Source organism: Sesamum indicum, linkage group LG2 (genome assembly GCF_026168435.1).
Source record: "Sesamum indicum cultivar Baizhima isolate 11 linkage group LG2, ASM2616843v1, whole genome shotgun sequence".
Taxonomy (NCBI): Eukaryota; Viridiplantae; Streptophyta; class Magnoliopsida; order Lamiales; family Pedaliaceae; genus Sesamum; species Sesamum indicum.
This window is the reverse complement of record NC_142658.1, coordinates 15,118,805-15,141,335: the sequence shown is the minus strand read 5'-3', so window position 1 is coordinate 15,141,335 and position 22,531 is coordinate 15,118,805. Positions and strand designations below refer to the sequence as shown.

At 34.3% G+C, this 22,531-nt stretch overlaps 3 protein-coding genes across 8 annotated transcripts; 1 reads left to right on the top strand and 2 right to left on the bottom strand.

Annotated features, from left to right (window-relative positions):
* Positions 1–9,060: 9,060 nt before the first annotated feature.
* On the bottom strand, positions 9,061–13,703 carry UNE7 (Core-2/I-branching beta-1,6-N-acetylglucosaminyltransferase family protein). The gene is made up of 4 exons (XM_011071672.3): positions 12,988–13,703; positions 12,573–12,648; positions 12,346–12,461; positions 9,061–9,743 (listed from the first exon to the last, which is right to left on the bottom strand). Exons 1-4 carry the CDS (start codon positions 13,478–13,480, stop codon positions 9,229–9,231), a joined length of 1,200 nt encoding a protein of 399 aa, XP_011069974.1. The 5' UTR covers positions 13,481–13,703; the 3' UTR covers positions 9,061–9,228.
* Positions 13,704–17,262: 3,559 nt separating this feature from the next.
* LOC105155738 (uncharacterized) lies at positions 17,263–22,169 on the bottom strand. 3 transcript variants are annotated; one of them, XM_011071670.3, is made up of 4 exons: positions 21,781–22,167; positions 20,827–21,088; positions 20,251–20,326; positions 17,263–17,620 (listed from the first exon to the last, which is right to left on the bottom strand). In XM_011071670.3, the coding sequence occupies exons 1-3, from the start codon at positions 21,946–21,948 to the stop codon at positions 20,268–20,270; spliced, it is 489 nt and encodes a 162-aa protein (XP_011069972.1). In that variant the 5' UTR covers positions 21,949–22,167; the 3' UTR covers positions 17,263–17,620; positions 20,251–20,267. The 3 variants fall into 3 exon arrangements, with proteins under 3 accessions (XP_011069972.1, XP_088734124.1, XP_088734123.1); XM_088877998.1 differs by lacking the exon at positions 17,263–17,620 and adding an exon at positions 18,581–18,599 and having other exon boundaries at positions 21,781–22,169; XM_088877997.1 differs by lacking the exon at positions 17,263–17,620 and having other exon boundaries at positions 20,054–20,326; positions 21,781–22,168.
* On the top strand, positions 17,616–19,905 carry LOC105155737 (protein PNS1). Of its 4 annotated transcripts, none has more exons than XM_011071668.3 (3): positions 17,616–17,818; positions 18,172–19,317; positions 19,393–19,905. In XM_011071668.3, exons 2-3 carry the CDS (start codon positions 18,202–18,204, stop codon positions 19,525–19,527), a joined length of 1,251 nt encoding a protein of 416 aa, XP_011069970.1. In that variant the 5' UTR covers positions 17,616–17,818; positions 18,172–18,201; the 3' UTR covers positions 19,528–19,905. The 4 variants fall into 4 exon arrangements, with proteins under 4 accessions (XP_011069970.1, XP_088734121.1, XP_011069969.1 ...); XM_088877995.1 differs by having other exon boundaries at positions 17,616–17,860; XM_011071667.3 differs by lacking the exon at positions 17,616–17,818 and having other exon boundaries at positions 18,075–19,317.
* Positions 22,170–22,531: the final 362 nt, after the last annotated feature.

Below are 22,531 nucleotides of genomic sequence, written 5' to 3'. Positions count from 1 at the left end.
ATTATAGTTAAGATATGATTGAGCATCCACTACTTTTGCTTGAATGGCAGTCTGAAATAGAGTGTTGTCTTCATAGTTATCCTTATAATAAAATGATTACCCTATCAGTAGTGTTTCCACTTTTTAATTCCTTCTCATAAGTGGATTGACCAAAATTCTTGGTTTTTGGAGCTTTGCTCAAATAAGCAATGGGTCTGCCTCTTTGTATTAGCACAGCCCTATTTCCTTTCCACATGCATATGTCCCAACCATAAAAAGCTGAGAGAAGTCAACTAAGGCTAATACAGGTGCCTTGATCGTCATTTCCTTTAATTGATTGAAGGCTAGTTCAACTTCAAGATTCCACACAAATGCATCTTTCTTAAGAAGGGAAGTCAGAGGTCTACTGATGGTTCCATACCCCTTGATAAACTTCTTAGTGAGCCCCAAGAAACCCCTTACAGCCTTGATAGTGGTAAGCACTGGTCAGTTCTTCATGCATTCAACTTTCTGAGGATCAGTTGCCACCCTATTTATAGATATTACATGGCTAAGGTAGTTCACCTGTAATTGTACAAATGAGCACTTGCTTTGCTATTCAGAAAGTTGATGCTTCTTTAGTAACTCCCGCACTTTATTCAAATGTAGCATGCGTGTACCCCATTCCTTGTTTACACTAAAATATCATCAAAGAAGACTAACATAAACTTTCTAGGATAATGTTCAAAAACCTTATTCATCAATGCCTAAATCTGGAGGGTGCATTTCATAATCCAAAAGGCATCACCAAGAATTCATAACACCCACAATGTGTGATGAAACTAGTTTTTGGAATGTCTTTCTTCATTCTTATTTGAAAATACCCTGATCTTAAGTCTATCTGTGAAAAATACTTAGCACCATGTAATTCATCTAGCAATCCATCAATAACAGGGATAGAAAAACTATGCTTGACAGTAAACTTGTTAAAGTACATATAGTCTAGACATAACCTCTATCATCCATCCTTCTTTCTTACCAGCAAAACAGGAGAAGCAAATGAACTTTGGTTGGTCCTAATGATTCCACTTTTCAACATTTCTTTCACTGTGTTCTCAATTTCTATCTTCTGTTCATAAGCATATCTGTAAGGATGTTGCTTCTTGGGAATGGAATATAGTAACAGCTCAATGTTGTGTTCAATTGTTCTCTCAGGAGGCAAAGTGTTAGGTTCCTGGAATACATCCCTGAATTGGTGGAGCAATTCAAATAATCTGGAATCACTTCTTTTCAACTGTATCTCCTTGTCCACTGAATGGAACTGGGCGTTCATTCCATAGAATCCCCTTCTCAACAAATCAATAAGTGATTTAGAGTGTTCTCAGGTCCCCCTTATCAGTTGGAGCCTTCAAGATCACCTTCTTTCCTGATTTGCTAATTATCACTTACAGTTTGTGGAAATTCAACTCTATGGGATTGTTGCCACTAAGCCAATCACATCCTAAAACAAAGTTACTCTCCTAATTCATAACTCTAATAGGATGTGCAAATTGAAACCCTTGTACCACCTAACAGAATGCAGGACAATAGAGCTTACTTTACACCTTTCCTCCATCAACCACTCTAACCATCATAGGTGTAGTTTGTTCTAGTCTACACCCAAATACTTGCACCACCTTCTCATCAATAAAGCAGTGAGTGCTACCACTGTCAATGAGGATATGAATATCCTTGCCATTGACCCTCCCATTTACCCCACACATTGCATGAAAGGATACAGTAGCATCCTTTTCTTCAGTTGGTTCCTCTTGTTGTTCTCCTTCTTCTTCACAAGCTCTAGCCTCTTCTTCACTCATCAACATATAAAAATGCCTAATCTTACACCTATGCCCAGGGTGTAAGGTTCATCACATTTGTAATAGAGGTTTCTCTCCTTCCTAGCCTTAAATTTTGCTTTAGTGAGGAATCTTCTGGGTGGACGGTTTAAACGCAGGTTTATAGGATTGGTTTCAGTTTGAGGGTTTGTATGGGATTCTGTTGAGGTTGTTCTTTTGTTGCTGATTAGACTTCTTAAGGATGCCATTCACCGTAGTTTCTTGTTTCCTAACAAGCACAATAGCTTGATTCAGTGTGGTAGATTTCATAATAGCCATATAACTTTTTATCTCATCCTTAACCACTAATAAATTTCATCATAAAGAAGTCTTCATTCAAGTTCTTGTGGAATATAAGTATGTGAGCTACCAACTCCTCAAATCTCTCTAAGTATGCATTTACAGTGGTCTCTTGATGCAACATATTAAACTCAGACACCGCCCTCTCATAATCTAGATCCTCAAACCTCTCCAACACAGCAAGTGTTAGTTCAATCCAAGAAGGCACCCCTCTTTTCTCCACATGTCCTTGATACCAAAACTCAATCATTCCTTCCATAAGGATGGCAGCTAAGGAAACCTTTTGATCCTCAGGGATGGGGATCATCTAGAAATACCTTGTGCATCTCCTCACCCATATCCTTGTCTCCTCACGATTAAAAATGGGAAATTCCATTCTGTGAATGACATTGTAGCTTGTTGAGTTAGTTTGAGTTGGATTCTCATTTCCAATTGAATGTTGTTGAATAATTCTTAATGATGAATCCTTCTCCCCAGATATAGTGAGCCCTTCTCGAAGTATTGATTTGTTTCTATAATAATGTTGTAGTTGTTTAAAAAACACTTTGGAGTTGTTGTTGCACCGTAACCACTGTGTGCTTCAAGTTCATCACAACAACCCGCAACTCCTCTTGAATTTCATTTCATTTATCTGATTTTGTCGAGCATGAATTTGTTCTTCGCTAGCCTGTCTTCTTGCTTTTTCATCTATTAATCTTAGCAATGTTTTCTTTTGGAATTCTTTCAATTCTTTTAATTTGGTTTCATCGGCCATTGTTAACACAGGCCTAAGGATTGACTGGCTCTAAGGTCAATTGTAATCTTAAAAAAAATAAGAACAACAAGAACAGAGAAAGGGGTGGGAGAAGAGAGAGAATACAGATGAGGTTGGAGGAAATCAAAGACAATTCATTTCATAATAATCCCCAAAAACTTCTTTTGTTGCCATTTACATGGAATTGCAGCCAAAAATTGACGAAAATTGAAAACGGAAAAAGGTAAAATTAATTCTCAGAAAATGTTGCTCTCAATCTTCTTCCTCCAGCTTGCTTTGGACTAGTCCCAACCTCTCAAAGCTTCCAAAAACCAAAAACAGGAACTCCATAGCTGCGATAGCTACACTTCTCCCTTGGACTCCACGTGTTCCCTTTAAGGTCCCTCTGAGGAATAAGCAGCAGGGTCACAATTCCCCATTTCTTTCTCAATTCGATCACACGCTAATTCTCCTGATATGACCATTTTTTGGAATTGATAATTCAGCCCCAATTTTAATTGGACCCTTGAGCGAATGGCTCACATTAATCGCCCTAATTGCACGACTCTTGCGAGAAATTGCATTTTTTGTTAGAAAACACGACACTTTCTTGCTAAATTTCAGTTCTATAAATTAGGAGGTGATGACAATATTATTCATATAAATTTGATAAATGGTAATTTCAATTTACACGTGCAAAATGCATGCAATTTTCTCACAAAAATGGCAAATCCCCAATTTTTAGTTGTGGCCAAAATTAAACTTTTTCCTGTTGGGCACTGGATTAAAATTGAACAAAATTGAGATAAATTCACCCCCTCAATATTTGAATGTCCTACCAATAATCCTTTATCTAAGTAATGAGGTTGAGGCCTATGTGAGACCTACAGATATTCATATATAGTTCATTTCTAATAGTAATATATTATTTTTTATTTATTTTAAATTTATTGATTGATTTAAAATTATTGATGTATTACGTATCTACTGGATGTTGTAGTTGTTAGGAAAGCCAACTCATAAAACCTATATTTGTTGTCCCACATTGCTTTTAAAATGAACTTTCAACTAATTTACAATACACCATCCTTTTGCATTTGGTTTCGGAAGTGTGGGTGGGTAGGTAGATTTTGAAAGAATTACCATATGTGCACGCTCGTCCGTCCCGTTCGGGTCGTTTTTCGTCAGATTTTCTCCTCCCAACTCTCAAACAAATCGAGGCCTTCCCTTGTATAAATAGGCTTTGGTTTTTCATTTCAGAGATGCACATTCCAAAATCACTTCTCCTCTTTGTCTACAACTTTCTTCTTTTTCTTCTTATCAATGATATAATATGTTATTCCAACTCTCTACCACAAGTATACGTATTAGCGGGTGTTGTGTTAATCTTGAGGAGCAAACAATTGCAACAATTGCACCACAAATGTACCAAAATTTTATTTTCAGAGCAATGATTATTCCATGATACAACGATATTATTTTCTCAAATTTCTTACAATAAAAATACTATGTTGACCACAAATATAACTTTTACATGTATTAATGTGACATAGAAAATCATGTTAGAGAAATGCAGTTTAGTTCAACTTTTGCCGTACGTAAGACGATTCTAATTACCCTTTTCTGATGCAATAAGGATGGGGAAAAAATACAGAAAATAAAAAAATCAAAAGAAAAACAATGAAAAGAATTATCACTGCTAATCCTTTTAATTAACTTTATCAGATTCTAAATAATGGTCAAAGTTTGATACTATTTTATAGTTTTATTTAACACAAAGTTTAGATCCTAATATACAAAAATATAGGATATTTTATCCCACACAGCAGTAAATATAAAATATGTAACTTAAGATATTATAATAATTAATTACGTTTTTTTAATTAGTACATTTGAAATGGCATATGTAACTAATAACTATTTTTCCTCAAAAGAAAAAATAATGTTATAATTATTGAACAATTTATGTCATGATTTATAGACACTAAAGTGAAAACTAAATCATGAAATAAATTGATCATTTAAGAAATCAAGTATTAATTAGTCATTAAACCTAGTCTTAATATTTTATTATTACTTATTACAGTCAATTGATATTACTAGCTAGTAAAAATAATTAACTTGTAATTGCAAATTATAATTAATTAGACTTTTATCTTTAGTTTTCCTTTTAATTAATCAAATCAAAAGGTAACTAAATTAATTACAAAAGGGGATTTCTCTTAATAATGTCTGAAGCTTGAAGCTTTTTTTTTTTATGAAATCTAATAAATGAGAGTGGAAAGTTAACAAATTAATCTGATTATTCTTAATTATTTTCATTAATAATTGTTAAATATTTTGTTCAAAAAAATAATTTCACATACTAGCTAAATATCAAGCTCAAGGATAACATTTCATAGAGTGCAGTAGATGGCATTTTTGTCCTGTGACTAAGAAAAAACTTGGATCTAAAGTCAGAAATTTAATATCAATTGCTCAAGTACCAGTGCAATAATTACATAGCAAATTGCTTATGCTATAGTGTATATATATATAGAGAGAGGATTACCTGTTTTTATTGTCCCATATATAAAGGATAGTGACAAAATAAGGACCATAGATTTAGAGGCGGAAATTAATACCTAGAATTTAAAAAAAAAATTGACAATTATAGGACTCCGACTTTGGAGATTTTATACTGGCTGGACAATTTTTTAATCTCTTCTATGTCTTATATACACTTAATACTAGCTAGCTTTTGTGACATGACGTCTCTGTGTGCAAATAATAAGTATTTTATAATTTTTAAAATATATTATAAATTAAAATAAAATATATAACCCAATACACCAGCTTAAGAAAAAATTAGACACAACAAAAAAAATATAAATACATAAAATTATTATTTATAGATACTCATAACAGAGAGGCGACGACTACTAGGCAACAACTGGGCAACAGCGACATATCCCAATGGTGTTTGCGCATCGCCCCGTTCTATGGGGATGGAAGGAACGGGGGGCAGGGTAGGGGGGACGGGGGGAGGGGATCAATTATTAATTGAAGTACACTTCATAAATAGCATCATAATTAGAAGAGTAAATTAAAGACTCGTAATCAAGAACAAAAATTCTCTGAAATGAGGGATTCTAAATCCTTTACAATAAATTATTTGGCTTTGTTTTGGTAATTCTATTTTTCAAAAAAATTCAAATCCTCTCTCATTTTGAAACATATTGTATGAAATTCTGATAGATTTTAAATAATTTTGATATTATATTAATGCAAAGACCATATATGCAGCTTATTAAAAGACCATATATAATACCTCCAAATTATACTGAGTCATTGACATAATCAAAAATAATGTCCTGACATTATCATTCGTTGAGATATGTTTTCTGTGATCTTACTAACTTAAGGGACAAACTACTTTTTTAATCTCATAAGACTATGGCATAATATCTTTTTGATACAACAATTATGATAAGTGTCGCTTTTAGTTTTATAGAACTCAAAATTATATTTTTTTAGTCTAATATGTGTTGCACATGGCTGATAACTATCGTTAAGGTCCAGTAACTTCTTAACTATTCCTTTAGGAGGGAAAACATGTGAGGCGGCAAAAATGGAGGAAAAAATGGCTGACAATGAGATTTCTTCCACCATAACTGTTTTTATTTTCTTCGCCTTATCATCATGTTTTTAATGTTGTTTATTTTTTATTTTTTTTATGTTCGCGGCATTATAATTTGATATAAATGTCTTCATCATTTTCATACACACAACAAGATGTTTTTTTTACTGTGGGAAACAAGTTCATTTAAGGACATCTTAGACACATCAAAATTCAAAAAGAAGATTTAACACTTGTGTCGATTTATTGACATCAAATGGCTGCAACTTTTTTGATTGGGAAGATAGGCTGATATGTGAAAGAATCAAGATTGTGTTCCAAGTTTATTGCGCAAAACGAATTAGTTAGAAGATGAAGTTAAAGCAAGCTGTTGGGTATAAACCCCACAGCGGAAGCTTGTAAATCTCTAACTCAACTATTACAGATTTAGGGGGTTTTGAATCCTTAAATAATACAAGCCAACAATACAACGATAATAATAATTACAGAAGTAAAATAAAGCAAATAAAGAATGCTCAGGGAGCCAAAGATCCGAGGCTGTCGACACAGTCACAAGAAGGCCGACAACCACAACCACTCACGATTGCTCCTTTCTCACCAAGAGAATACATTGGGAAGACAGTTGTGTGACTTCCTAATAATATTGGGAAGGCAGTTGTGTGACTTCCCAATAATATTGGGAAGCCATTGTTGAAGGATTCAAGGAGACATGTTTAAATGAAGAAGAGAGGCCGGCTTGAGAGAGAGGGAGAAGGGAAAAACGGCTGCTGCATATGAGAGAAAGAGAGAGATGAGTATAAATGATTAAGGTTATTTTTGAGGTTAAAAGCTAAATCGAGTCGGGTTACGGGCATGGATTGAACCGGGTCATGGGTGGAATGAGCGGGCCTTGATGATTTAATGAGAGCCATCCAAATGAGTGGTGGATTTTGGGCCTCCCATTATTGGTCATGTGCCAAATATTTTTACACAAGCCATGAAGAAAAAAGAAGAAGAAATCGAGCTCTTGAAGAGGAAGAAAAAACTTGGCGTGCTTTTCTTTTTAATTGTTGGCAGAGTAATGATGTTGGTAGGTTTAAATTATGCTGATTTTGTATGTAATTCTCTATGTAAATAATTTCACTTGTTATATGTTAAATAACTATGCAAGAAAAAATAAAAAAGTTTAGCGGAATTCTTCGATTTTAGCCTAGGGTTTTTTGGAGTTTGCAAGAGGATAGTATGAAAGGGAACTTTTTATTCTTTTATCCTGTTTTTGTCATCTGAAGTCAAAAGGAAACCCCCAACTCGTGACTCAACAAACGTTAACGGGAGTTATCGGGCATGTTCGAGACACGTCTCTTGTTGTTAACATGAAACTAAAAAAGTATTATTTTAAGTCTTTGGAGCTAAAACGACACTTGCCATGATTTTGATACCAAAAAAAATTCTATCCTAATTTTATGGGTCCTAAAAAATATTTTGCTAAAAGATTAAAGTAATTATTGGGTCCAATTGGAGTTATTCATAATTTTGTTATGAAGTCCTTCCTCACCAAACCTAAACAATATTCAATGAAATAGAGATGAGTTAATTATAAGAAAATCAAAACATATATATGTAATTATTAATTGAAGTACACTTCATAATAGCATCATAATTAGAAGATAAAGACTCGTAATCAAGAACAAAATTCTCTAGCAATGGATCTGAAATTAGGGATTCACTTTTGGTAATTTCATATTTCAAAATATTCATTTTGAGAAATATTTTATGAAATATTGATAGTGTTTAAATTATTTTTATATCGATATAAAAATCATATATGAAGTCTATTATATGACGATATATAATATCCCTAAAATATATGAGAGTCGTTGAACACTATGAGGATCCACGCTTATCCATTGACATTATCATTCATAGAGACCATCTGATCATTCTTGAATTAAGAGGTCTCAATTTATCGTACAAACGGATACCGCATTCAATGCCAGCCATTTGAACTATATATTCTTCTTGTGATCTTACTAACTTAAGTATCGAAATGATTTAAATTTACGCAATTAGTTGAACTGACAAACTGAGACCAAAGGCTGATTGTGTAGGACCTCATTTATCTCCCATGAAAAATGGCACTTTTTCATCCCATAACTTAGGGCATTTTTATTTTTTGTCCCATAACATATTTTTATCGTATATTGTAACGAAAAATACCACGTACTTAACATGTGGCTATTAGAGTCATTACACTTTTGATCTCATATGTTCCATGATTCTCACTTTCGATCTCAAAACTTTAAAAAAAATAGTATTTTTGGTCCTGTACACTTAACAGCCATGTTGTTTCCTTTAAACATCTATCGGGAAGACATCATAGGACCAAAACTGTTACTTTTTTAAAGTTATAGGATATAGAAATAAGAATTTCGCAACCAACAAAATCAAAAGTGGAAAGATCCTAAGTTACGAAATGAAAAATGTTATATTACCAATCTCGCAACCTAAGATCTACCTAAGATCAAGAGTGATTCGGAATCTTTTCTTACATCGAAACCAAATGATTCTTTCAAAAATATAACACAAACCAACCTCAATTAATCAATCAAACACCAAATCCATTCATTTTATTTCCACCAACTCAATCAAATTTCCTTGTACACTTTCCGCAAAAAATAAACTTAAACTGCTTCCCTCTTTCACCACTAGAAATACACTTAACTAATCCAACCATACTTGTGTAAAAGAAAGAACAGCCTTACAACTTATGTACATTGTCTTTTACTGAAATTCTGAGTATAAATCAACTTAGATAGCAGAATTCTCAATCTCCTGGCACCAGCTCCAGGCCTTAAAACCCCATACTTCTCCCCCTGCAAATCCGCGCACTTATCTCCATCCTCAGACGACGAACACCATCCTCCATAGGCAAACTGCCTGCTCCCTCGTCTCAGAAGCTCCCTATCAATCTTGGTAAGGACGGGATCGTTCTTCTTGAATTTCCGGGCAAAGGGCCTGTTGCTGAGGATCATTCTTCGGTAGTCTTTGAGGCCAAGTGACCTAGGATGTTGCTTGGGGGGGTTGTCCCATGTAATATAGTGAAGATCATGGTTGACTGTCTTGTTCTTGAAGTCCTCGGAGTTGCACAGTAATGTCTGGAAATAGCCCTCTGGAGAGGAGACGAAGTTGGTGTAGTAGAGGAGGAGGGTCCTGGGGAGATTGTCCCACCCTACTATGCAGTACTCCGCAAAGGATCTTGACAGGATTGTCCATGCTGAACCTGCATATGTGTTTAATTATGAGAAAGTTGTAATGTTTAGTGCAAGTTATATAAAACAATTTTTTTTTCTACTTAAGAACAGCAACTATGGATGATTTTGGGTCGGAAAATTCTTACCCAAATCAAATTTGGTTGAATCAAATTAATCATAGGGACTTGTCATGAAACTTTCTATTATACCAATCGCACCACAAATGTATTGTACATATCATATGATTAGTTCAGATCCGGCCAAACTCGATTTGGGGCTTATGGTTTTGATGTGGCATCAAATCATACCATCAATTTATTCAAAGTGAAGGGCAAAGATTGTAAAGACTAATTAAGATGAATCAGCTTGTCTGATTCAGGTGAAACATGAATGTATATATGATAAATACAAGTGGAAAGAATGTATGAAAAAAGGTTTCATGTTTTGTTAACAAAGAATGAAATGGAAGGGAAGTATATATAATTGGATCTCTCTAAAATTCAATTTTTTATTTTCGTTTAAAAAAATAAAAGCATAAAAACTAAAAGAAAAAAAATGTAGGCATTTTGTCTTTATTTACTTTATTACCTCTAAACATAATTATCCTCAAATTTCTTTTTCCTACTGCAGCTGGAATTTTTCATTATTTTTGTTGTTTGAGAGTTTTTATGTTTAATTTTTAAATCTTTCAGTAATTTAAAATTATGTTTACTTGCTCGTTTTTATTGATAAAATTGCAGAATTCAGTTTATTTTTTTCGTACCAAAATAAATAATTAAAATTTATTTTTCTTTCAATTTTATCAACAACTTAAATAAAAAAATATTATTTTTTGCCATATAAAATAAATTTCTCACTCTCCCATTTTTCCTACACTTTTTGTCCCTATACTTTAAATTAAATTTACAAATGTGACGATTTTAATCCAACTATTAAAATTTGGATTAATAATGTTAAGAATGAGGGAATTGAATGGTAAGAATTTGTGAAAATTAAAAATCAAAATAGTGGCTCAAAAAGTTTAAGAACCAACATTATCATAATTTACAAAAATTAGAGACAAAAATCATGCTTTGAAAAATTCAAGAACAAAAATTAATTTTGGCCCAAAATATAGGGACGAAAAGTGTAATTTACATATATAATTCGATTGTGCAACGCAACATCAGATGGGCATCAAGAATTCCAACTTCACTTGTCATTTTTACATGCAAATACTCTCAATTTTCGTTTAAACTTATAACTTTCTGTACGACTTATTTTCATCATAAATAAAAAATATTGCAAATAATCCCTCGTCTCCAAACAAAAAAACAATATATATTCTGTGTGGGTGGGTGGGTGTGAAAAGGCCCTTTGCCCAATGAGAAGCACATGGAGAGCCACGTGGGCATACAACATGGAGCCATAAACAAATGCAGCACAACTTTTTTCTTATTTTTCACTGTAATAAATCTCGACGTTTTGTATAATTACAGAAACTACTTCTAACAATAAAAAATCAAAAGTAATTTGTATAATATCATTCATATTTTTTGGGGGTATATATTTGATTTTTCAAAAAAAAAATATGGGTGATTTTTGTAAATGATATGACATTTTTGATAAGTGTGTATTTATTTTTTCAAAAAGCAAAAATAATCCGTATAAATAAACCATAGGTCAGAGGTATAAACGTAATTATCTTTTATTTTTAATTTCTGAATTTTAAATCTCGCTTTTAATTCGGCAATAAATTCTAACTTTTTGAATAAATGAAAATTTGTTCAGAAATAAAAGTTCTGCCAAACACTCCCCTTAACGTAGAAGAGCAACAACGGTTTAAAGATGAAACAAATGCAAATAATATTATAATAAAAGCATAATGTTGATAGAGGTAGGTAGGAAGATGGTATACCTAATAAAGCACATTCTAGAAGCTTCACCATCACACTCAAAGTAGCTTGCAATAATAACTATATACAAATCACACTAATAATCAATCTTGACTTGTAAGTATTTATTTGCTATATGTACACCACTAACCTAACCCTTATCCCATCCCTTAATTAATTTTCCCAAAGTCTTTTTATTTAAAAAATCAACCTAACTTTTATCACAAATTCAAAAATATATCCAACATACTGAGTTCCATAAAATAAGGAATTCAACACTTTTAGTTCTTTATTTTAGAAAATTCTTAAAATAATCCCAAAATTAGAAAAACTCGCTTATTTAATCCTTCACTTTATGATATTTTCAAAATGGTCCCAAAATTGATAACACTCGACATATTTAGTACTCTACTTCATGGAATTTATAGGGCTAAACGTGTCGGGATTTCTCAATGTTGGGACTATTTTGCAAATTTCATAAAATAAAGGACTATAGAATTTCTTTTTTATTTTGAAATTATTTCAAAAATCCCGTAAAATGAAAGATAAAAAATATCGAATCCCTATCCTATGGAACTAAAAACATTAGTGGATGTGTACTTTGGGCCATTTCTTGTAGAACATTGTGGTCAGAATCCCACATGTGGTGTTTGTTGGATGCCAAAAAGACTCCCAAAAAATTTTGTAAACCACAAATAGTGACTCGAAAAGGCACAAAAAAGAATAAAGAGTAAAGAAATGAAAGGGAAAATGAAACCTGTGTAAAGCTTGAAAGCAGAAGGAAGGCTTCTTTGCTTAATCACCCACCAGATCTCAGATTTATTCACACTGTACAAGCCAGGGTCGATTATGATTGGCTTCCCTCTTTTATTCCTGCACTCAATCAATATTGTAACACCTTGTTAGTAATTACATCACACACACACACACCTCCAGTGTGTGTGCTTGATGAGTGTCTGAAAATTTGAAGCTTTTGAGTCTTACATTTTCCAACCCAAGTGGCTGGTGTGCTGTACAAAGTTGAGATCTTTTGGCAAGTTAGAGAAGGCATGGATCAGATCTGCATTTAATGACAATTACAATGAAGATACATGTTAATTCATAGTTGATATTGTTGTGATAAGAGGAAACGAAAGAACCAACATTTTTCTTGAAAATTAGGTTCGAGTTCTGCAATGAGTCGGGGAATCAGCATTGATCTTTTTAAAATAAATCAAAAAAGAAAAGGAACGTTTTTCGCGAAAACTAGCTGAGCCCGGAACCAAATTAGTGCGCGGCTGTATATATAAAATGAAATATATGATTCAATATGACAAAGAAGAAATGGGATCCAAGAACACCCAAAATGCTAAGGAAAATAGAGTGACGAGCAAGAAGAAAAAGGGGCCACTCACCATACCATCTTGAGTGACTAAAGGGTAGTCAGAGGCACTGAGATTGATGAACCAATCCCATTGTGCAGTCCTCAAGAGCATGGACATGGCATGGAGAGTGGTGGCAAGCATGGTAGGTCCTCTATAGGTCACAATATTGCCCTTCTTCACAATCCAGACATTCCCAACCTCAACAAAAACAGCAGTGCTGGACACGAATCTTGCAATCTCCTGATGCTCATTCTCGGGGGCGCCGGCATCCATGTGGATCAAGTAGTAGTTTCCAGGGTGGTATAGGGCAAGCATGAGGCGCTTGAGCTTCATTGTGTCGCCGGTGGATGCGGAAACCAAGTAAGCAAATGTGGCATTGTATGGGTTGGGTTGGCCTTTGGGGACTATGAAGGTCTTGGTTGGCCTGAAAATGGTGATGGGGTGTGTTTGTTTGGTGGGAATGTAGAGGAGGGAGAGGAGTAGTAGTGAGGTTAGGATGGAGGAGACGATCAAGATCTTGGTGCCCATTTGGGGTTTCTTGATTTTTCTTCAAAGGAGTTGGGGTTTTGGTTTTTAATTGAGGGAAATGGGAAAGGGGTGATGGTAAGTTAGTTGGTGGTTGTTATTTTTGGAGTGGGGGGTGGGGAGGGGTAGGGGGTAGTGAAATGGGGAAAGAGGAAAGAAAGAGGATGGTATTACAGTAGCTTAGAAATGTTACCTTAGGAAGAGTGTAGATGAGAGGTTCCTTTCTTGGAAGGGAAGGGCTCCAACTGTCAATTAGTTCTTGGATCTTCCTCTTCTCTCTTCCCTTAGTGGTTGGTATGAGAAGTTATCATTGTGGATTTTTCAGCTTTTTTTTACTTTAAACTAGTATTGAATTTTTATTTCAATAAAAAAAAAAACCTTTAAAAAATATTTAAATAGCCTTAAAGACCACATTTGGATAATAATTTGGATCGTTTCGACCCGAATCAGATCTAATAATTTACTTTGATCTCATTGATCATTCGACTGAGAATAGATTCACGGAGAGTTGTACAACTCGATCATTTTTAAATATACAACCTGTAGATATAGTGTACAATTTTTTCTGTTTTACTCTTGTGTTTCATTTCGTTTCGATATTTCTAACTTACGTATTTAAAATATATAACCAAAAGACTTTTTGGTTTTGTTCTTATTCTTATTGAATTTTTTGAGCATAGGTTAGACCAGAGTAGGTAGATAACTCAATTCAAATCTCAATTTAGGTACAAATTATATTTTTAAATATATAGGTGAAGATTATATTTGTAAACTTGCCTTTCCATGTGCAAATAAAGTTACATGTCCCTATTTCAATGGATGATTGTAATAATTTTTATTTTACGGTGATAATAAATTATAAATAAAATCATAAATTAAGTGAGAGTAAAAATCATAAGTGTTCAAGAATAAATATAAAAAGTAGAAAAAAGTTGAGTTGCGTGTTTAAAAAATATTTAGTATTTACAGTTTTACTAATAAATTATAAATATTAATAAATCAATTTAATTAGACTCGTTAAAAATAAAAATTATATATTAAAAAGTTAGGTACATATAATTGAGTTTGGGCCTTGGCTGACCACATGTGTACTCTTGGGCCTAAGTCCTATACATTCTCACAGACAGGATTGGGACTTGCTGACAAACCTATCACCAAAATACTGATTTTGATGCATATGAATTGAATTACTAATATTTTACAAGTTTTATAATTTTATTTTAATAAATATTTCAAAAGCTTATTTTTTAAAAAAAATTAACATATTATAATATTTAAAATATTTTATAAAATATAGGGTCAATTACACTTACACTTTTATATGAAAATATGAAATTATATTTTCCCCAAAAAAAATTTAAAAATTACATTTACACCTCTGAAAATTTATTTTTTACACCTGTCTTATTTTCATCAGGATATGGACGAAGAATTACACAAATTTTTAACTTTACTTCTCATTCAACATTCTCATGTTATAATTGTGTACTTATAAGAGAAAAGATATAATTATGTTTAACCTCACTATATAAATATATATATATATATATTTCTTTTTATAAGTACAAAAATATACATAGGAATCGTAAATGATGAGCAAAATTAAAAATTTATGCAATATTTTTTATTATTGCCATCATTTTCATCCAAACCCTAATTAAAAAGGGGCCAAATGTAAATGGAGAATTTTTAAAGGGGGTGTGAATATAATTTCAAATTTTTTTTAAAAAAAAGTGCGATTTTGCATCTTTACATGGGGTCTAAATATAATTAATCTATAAATATATGAAGTTATAATTTTTCTAAAATAAGTTCAAACCCGCAGTCTCTAGATATGATATTTTTAAAATGTTACTTTTATAAATTAAAATAATTGTATAATGGGGCAAATTGCAACTTACCCTTATATGTTAGCTAAAAATGACAAAACGTCGCTGATATAATAAATAAATTAGCAATTTACTCCCTCAAAGTACAAAAAGGAAGCAAAACACCCCCTCACGTGCGGGCGTACCGCACCGCACCATATTCTTTTTTTTTTTAATTTTTTTATGTCTTTATCAACCGTTGGATCTTACCTCTATACATGAACGGTCTAGATTTAATTTTGCATATAAAATTATATAAAAAGTAAAAATATATAAATATATATTATATATGTATAATATTTATACAAATATATACTTATAATATATATACATATACATATGAAATATCTATATATATATATATATCTATTTCTCAGCGCCAGCGACTGCCCCCTCCCACCATCGCTTACGATTTCCCTCTATTGAGGGACAGCACACGATCACGAAGACCGACAGCCACTGCTCACAGTTGCTCAAACAGCCGCTTAGCCCTTTGGCCACACAGACCCCTTTTACTTAACCACAAAGATTTTCTCACACTTAGTGTTCACTTAGAACTCTTTTCAATCAAACAGAAATAAGAGAGAGGAGAAGGAAGGGTATTATCTTTCTTAGCCACAACTAGAAACCGACCACTGATAAATAGTGGCACTGGTTGAGAGAGAAAGGAGGAAGGAGGTGATTGTAAAAGTCCCAAAGCCCATGAGAAAAAGCAGCAGCGAGAACGAGGGAGATGAACCAGAGAGGGAAGTGGGCAGGCGGGTCAACGGGGTAGATCGAGTCATGGGCCAAGAGAGATGAACGGAAGTCAGCCAAGTAGGCCGGGGGGGGCATGGGCTTGAGCCGTCCAAGTGATAGTGGACTTGGGCCTAGGCCTACCTATTGGTCAAGGGCCATAAATCCTACACCCTCCCCATCCCCCTCCCCTGGTACTGCGTTTTCCTCCATCTTCCCCCGCGTCACTATGCTTCTCCCGCCACACCGCTACACTTTCATCCCCCTCCCCCCACACCGCTGCGCTTCTCTCCTCCCACCCCCCGCCACTGCGCCCCTCCACCTCGTCACCACCACCTCCATATGCACCTTCATTCGACGTCCGGCAATTTAGAATTTTCTAGATATTTTTTAATTTTTTTACTAATTATATATATTATATGTATATATATGTGTATATATACTTTATAATTTATTTTATTGTAAAAATCTATTTTTATAGTTTATAAATTTTATTTTATATCTTGTATAAATATAAGCCATGATCTAATTCAAATAAATTTGATCCATTTATTTGTACGTTGATGTAGACCGTTGATCTAAATCAAGAAAATTACAGGTCATTGATTTAATTATCAAATCTCAACCATGATATATATAAAAGACAATATCTAATGGTTCACATTTAGGGCATAAAAGTCATTTTATAAGAAAATTGCACATGCATCACGTGCTGCACACGCATCACGTGTTGCACACAATATGACATAAGGGGGTATTTTGCTCTTTTTTTATACTTTGAGGAGGGCAAATTGTTAATTTATTTTTCACATAAGAGTGTTTTGCCATTTTCTACTAACACGGGAGGATAAATTGCAATTTGCCCTATAAAATAGTTTGTAGCTTTAAGTATACATAAGTAATATATATTTTGAAAAATTTTAATATTTTAAAGTTTAAAATATGGATATATAAATTTTCTAAAAAGAATTTTAATTTACCAATAATATTATGCTCTCATATACATATGATAATATATTTTTTCTAAAGAATCAAATTTTAGAAATTTTGTAACCGGTCCAAACTGCTACGTCCTCCATCCCGGATCCCAAAAATATTCGAGCAATCAAATTTTGGTTTTTAGCCAACCAGACTCGTTACCAGCTAATCCGTAAATCCACCCTCACAATACGACAAACTCTATGTTCTCAACATGATTTGAACTCATAATTGAGAATATCATAAATTGCAATACAAAAACTAATATGAAAATTGTCATTGGTCAGAAGAAAAGTTAAAAAGGAAAAAAGAAGGACAAGAGTTTAGATAGCCCCTTGAACTGGTGAACTAAAAGCATTGATAACAAACACCTCCTCTTTTTCTCAGTAGTCTTTTTAGTTAATATACAAAGGGTGAACGCAATTCAGGTAAAATACCAACTGCATCACGAGACTCTTAGGGGAGAGACAGAGACCCCTCTTCACTACGTCACCGCTGCTGACTTGCCTTTTATCCACCCCACCTCATATTCAGACTTTAATGGAGTAGGAATCCCTGCTATCTGCAACGTATGCATGTACACACACAACATCAAGAAGGAGAGTTCAGATGATTTCTAGTCGTTTCCTGAAATGAGTTTGAAGTTGAACGACAAAAGAAGACATGATTTGGTGCCAAGAAAAGAGTGCATGAACATACTTTCATGGCAATAAGTGCAGAGCTGGGAGGATTGTAGGATCTCACAGAATTGAGAAACAAGGTTTTCCCTGTCCCTAAGACGTGCTTTAGATGCTATAGCTAGGTAGCAGTTCAACTTGAATGTAGACCAGTGATCGTTATGGTTTCAGTATTTTACGTACAGTATCATCATAATTTGATCTAGTTGATACCTCGTCTGATTAGTACTTGCATGGGTAGCGTAAAAACATCCCTGTTCACACATACACGCAAGCACTCATCCTATTCTAGTTTCTTGTACTTCTGATGATCTTTAACACAGGCAGATGAACACCTTTTCCTTGTTTCTTGTTCTTGTTTCTCTTCAACTAAATTACTCCTTATCTCTTGTTAATTTCTCTCTAGTCTTTGCCTTACAAGTGATATTGGATGCAGATACAGGAAACCAATGGTACCCAAGCAGAGATGAGGAGGGATGGAAATTTACTCAACAAGCTCTTTCGTTGCATTTTCTACATACAGTTTCTCCTAATTGCTATCCTGATAATTTTTCTCACTTTTCGTGGGATGTTGTCAGCTGCCCACAACCATCATTTCCACCCCAAGAAATGGTACCTGCTGGTCCTCTCTTCAACAGCTTTTTCAGGAATCACAGGATTGTTATGGCAAGCATTTACAAGCTATAATCCATCAAGAACTCTTAGAACTACGTTCTGGCTTAGCCCTCTTCTTACATGCGCATTTGGTATTTTACTCGTCATTATAGGCACACCGGGGAGTTTAGCAGCATCCATAATTGCACTAGCTTCTGCCATACTACAGTCCATATACGCATGTTGGGTCAATCCCAGAATCGAGCACGCCTGCAGAATACTAACAATTTCTCTTCCATATCATCCTCCAAAAGTTAAAACAACAGTAATTATATCGATCATTACAAGTACTCTTTACTCATCATTCTTGATGTCTGGCATCGGTGGAGCCACCGCTACTAGAACCAAAATCGACACTCTATTCATTTTCCTCATCCTGGGAAGCTTAACATGGACCATGCAGATTATAAAGAACATGATGCAAGTCACAGTATCACATATCAAATACATGAAATTTGCATGTGGAATAGAAGTTGATTTCAAGGCAGTAGTAAAAAGTGCAGCTAAATATTCAATGGGGAGTATTTGCATTGGCTCTATCCTTGTACCCGTTCTTGCTGTTATTCGAGGTTTAGCTCGAACGGTGAGTTTGGTCTCCGGGGATGTAGACGAGTTCATGTGCTTCTGCGCAAACTGCTGTTCAGGAGTTGCGTCGAGGATTGTAGCTTATGGAAATAGGTGGGGTTTCGTGCATGTCGGGGTGTACAATAAAGGGATTGTGCAGGCATCAATGGATACATGGGATATGTTCAGACGGGCCGGGATGGAGAAGTTGATTGATTCTGATCTCACTAGTTCATTCTGCTTCCTATGTGGGGTGGCAGAAGGATCAGTATGTGGACTAGTGGGGGGTACTTCAGCACTTTTTATTCACATGAGTTATGCAACTGAAGTGTCCTTATATGCTTTCTTAACTGGATATTTCATGGTAAGTGTTGAAGAATTTTCCTCAACATTTTCTTGCTACAAAGTGCACACCAATTTCTAACTTTATCAATTGCAGAATAGGGTGGCTATGGCATCGGTTCAAGCCAGCATTACAGCATATTATGTTGCTTATGCAGAAAACCCGCAAAGCCAGCAATTTGACAGCACAATCCCATCTTATATCCGGGGTCTACAAAGATCACAAGCATAGCACTCAAAAGAACTTCTTCATTGAGGTCAAGAACTACTTGATTTCTGTTTCTACATAATGTGCACAAGTAGTTAGAAGATGTTATAGCATTCTAAGGGCAAAGAATGACTCTTATCCTGTGTTTTCATATTTGTCTGACCTTACAAAGAAACAAGCCTTTGGCTGGTATACCATTTCCTGTTACTGTATTCATGTACAAAATCCTTTACTTACCCAAAAACTTTCTATTAGTTCTGGTGTAGAGAGTTAAATGGTTTTACTCACTAAATAAGTGGGTATTATTTCTTCTCTTATCAGCTTCCCATGCTCTATTTTATAATTGTAATACCATGACCAATTGGAGTATTAGTAAATTTTTACACCAGGCGATCAACACAATTATTATAAAGCAGCAGATAAGCTCTAGATACGGGCAAAGGGCGAAATCCCATGTCTGTGGAAGATGAATTCTCTTACAGGGCCAAAGACGATATTTAAATGCTGAATAAGCATTATGCAAAACAGAAATCATAGAAGTAAAAAACAATACTGCAAAAGAAATATTAATATCAATAAGAAGAAGATGTTGCCACATTTATATGAATTTTGCTTTGATTCATCAAATGATACAGCAAATATTTGAAAATTCAAGAGGTCGACATATCTTAAAGAAATGCAATCAGATTTGAGGTTTGTGCTAGGTGTACACATCCCGTGAAGCAACTAGTTTAATGAGAAGCGAACCTTGTATACCAGCCAAGTCATATGTGACCCCGGCCACCACATTCTGAACACATAGTATTCCCAGTTCCCCCACAACCTACACAGTAAGAGAGAAGACATTAAGATTCTCACCAACAAAGCTAAATTCTAATGGGCTCTCGCCAATAAAACTGGATATTCAAATCCGGTAAAGGCATTAACTTGTCATGTGGTATTTGACACCAATACTTAATATGTGTAAGACCTACATGCTCTATCAAAGATGTTTTGAATGATTTTGATTTCATTGGCTTCTTTCCATAAAGATGGTTACAATGTATATGCTAAAATGATTTCTTTCCAACTCATTAGATCGGGCATACACATGAAAAAAAAACTGTTGTTTATTGTATAGGATATGTATACTTAGACCACAGTCGGATTGAGGGACTGAATAGTTTAGAGAAGCAGTATTTAAAAATAACTCAATGCACTAAAGGCTCATAAGTGCTCAAGAACAGGAAATATCTCTTCAGTTCCAGTGCTTGTTGAAAAACAAACCAAATAAACCAATCAAACCAATAGAAGCTCTGTTCAAGAAATTCTGCTAGAAATTACCTAGGCATCGCACTTTTACAATGATTCCTTGACTCTCCAAGATGGAGTCTACATATAAGCCTGATCCAGAACAAGTGGCACAAAGAATCGCTCCATTAGTCTGACAACTTGGGCATCGAGGATTTTCTCCAACATCTTTCTCAGCCAAAGATAACCCGATGGGCTTCTCAATTATTTCCTCAGGAATAGGCTTATCATAACAAAAAAGAGATTCAAGACTACTTCTTCGCCTGTGTGCATCCTCAGCAGTACATGGCACAGCCTGCAATATCATGCTATACTGCCTTAAGTAATTTAAATATATGAAAACTAAAAGAAAAACCATGCTCAGAAAGAAATCATACTAGAACCACGCTCATATACTCATTCTTCAAATACGATAAATGGTAACACAACAGACATGTTTTCTAATCAGAACTACTATGAGCATCTACATGTGATCAAGAAACCAAAATTGAGACACAAACCACATAAGCTAGACTTCAGTATGGCGACCAACCACATGAGCAAACCACAGCATCTAAACAAAGAAATGGACCGAGAATAAAAATAACAAAGACAAAACAACAGTCTTACATTATAGCTCTGCCCATCACCACCTCTTTATTAAAAAAACACAGAAGGCTGTCTAATGCAGCTAAGCATCCTTAATTTCATCACACTTTCATTCTATCCGACCAATTACGGCTTTTCATGTATAACAAAACATGAAATACACAGAGAGTCTACAAGTGTTCTAGCTCCTAAATCACATGGTATAGTTTCAATTATCGTTCTCCCTCCATTTGAACTCATCATCTGATACTCATACTTGACAGATAAATGCTCTGATAATAACCTAATCAAAAATTCACCAAAGTTTCAACAAAAAGAACCCCACCCCTTCAATTGTATCGCAATGAAACCAGTTTCGAATGCAAATTTCCCAAATAAAACTGAAAAGAAATCACTAACCCGAGGAGTGGAAGAGCAGGAAGAAGACAGCGACCCGGCGTCGCTCCATCGATTTGCATATCCTATTCTGGGAAGAAAGCTCGAATTCTTGGGCAAATGGCAATGTGAAGGGGAAATCTTGGGCGGTGAGCAAATTGAAGAAGGCCCAATTTTCAGAGCGCTTTCCATTGTTTACAGCAAATGAAACCAAGCGAAAATAGGAGCAAAAACGTAACCTTCATTAACTTAAGAGTTTTGATTTTCCTTTTGCTCAACTTGGGCTATTGGTGTTCGATGACTTCGAGGAACGGCTCGATTGCAACTTGATGTTAACGAACAACGACCAACTGCATCTCCGCCTACTCTTCCTCTCTTGTTTGTCCACTTAAATTTTCTCCAGTGTGAACCAGAGTCGCTTCCCGTCAAACATAGCACTACACTAGCGACTTTATATGTTTGCACGTGTATTTACATTACACTTTGACTCTCCCATACTTAATTTAGTTGATGGCGAGATCGATCGGAAGAAATATTATAAGGTCTGTTTGTTTGTCTTATCATTTTCAGTTTTTTGTGGAGAAAAATATATTTTCAATTTTGTATAGGTACTAATCTGAAATGAAAATATTAAAATTAATTAATGAGATTGTATTTTATATTGAATTATGATATCAAATTAATATATTTCCAATGACAAAATATATAAACAAATATATTTTCACTTTAATTACTATTTCAAAAACTGAAAATTGAAAATAAAAACACATACGAG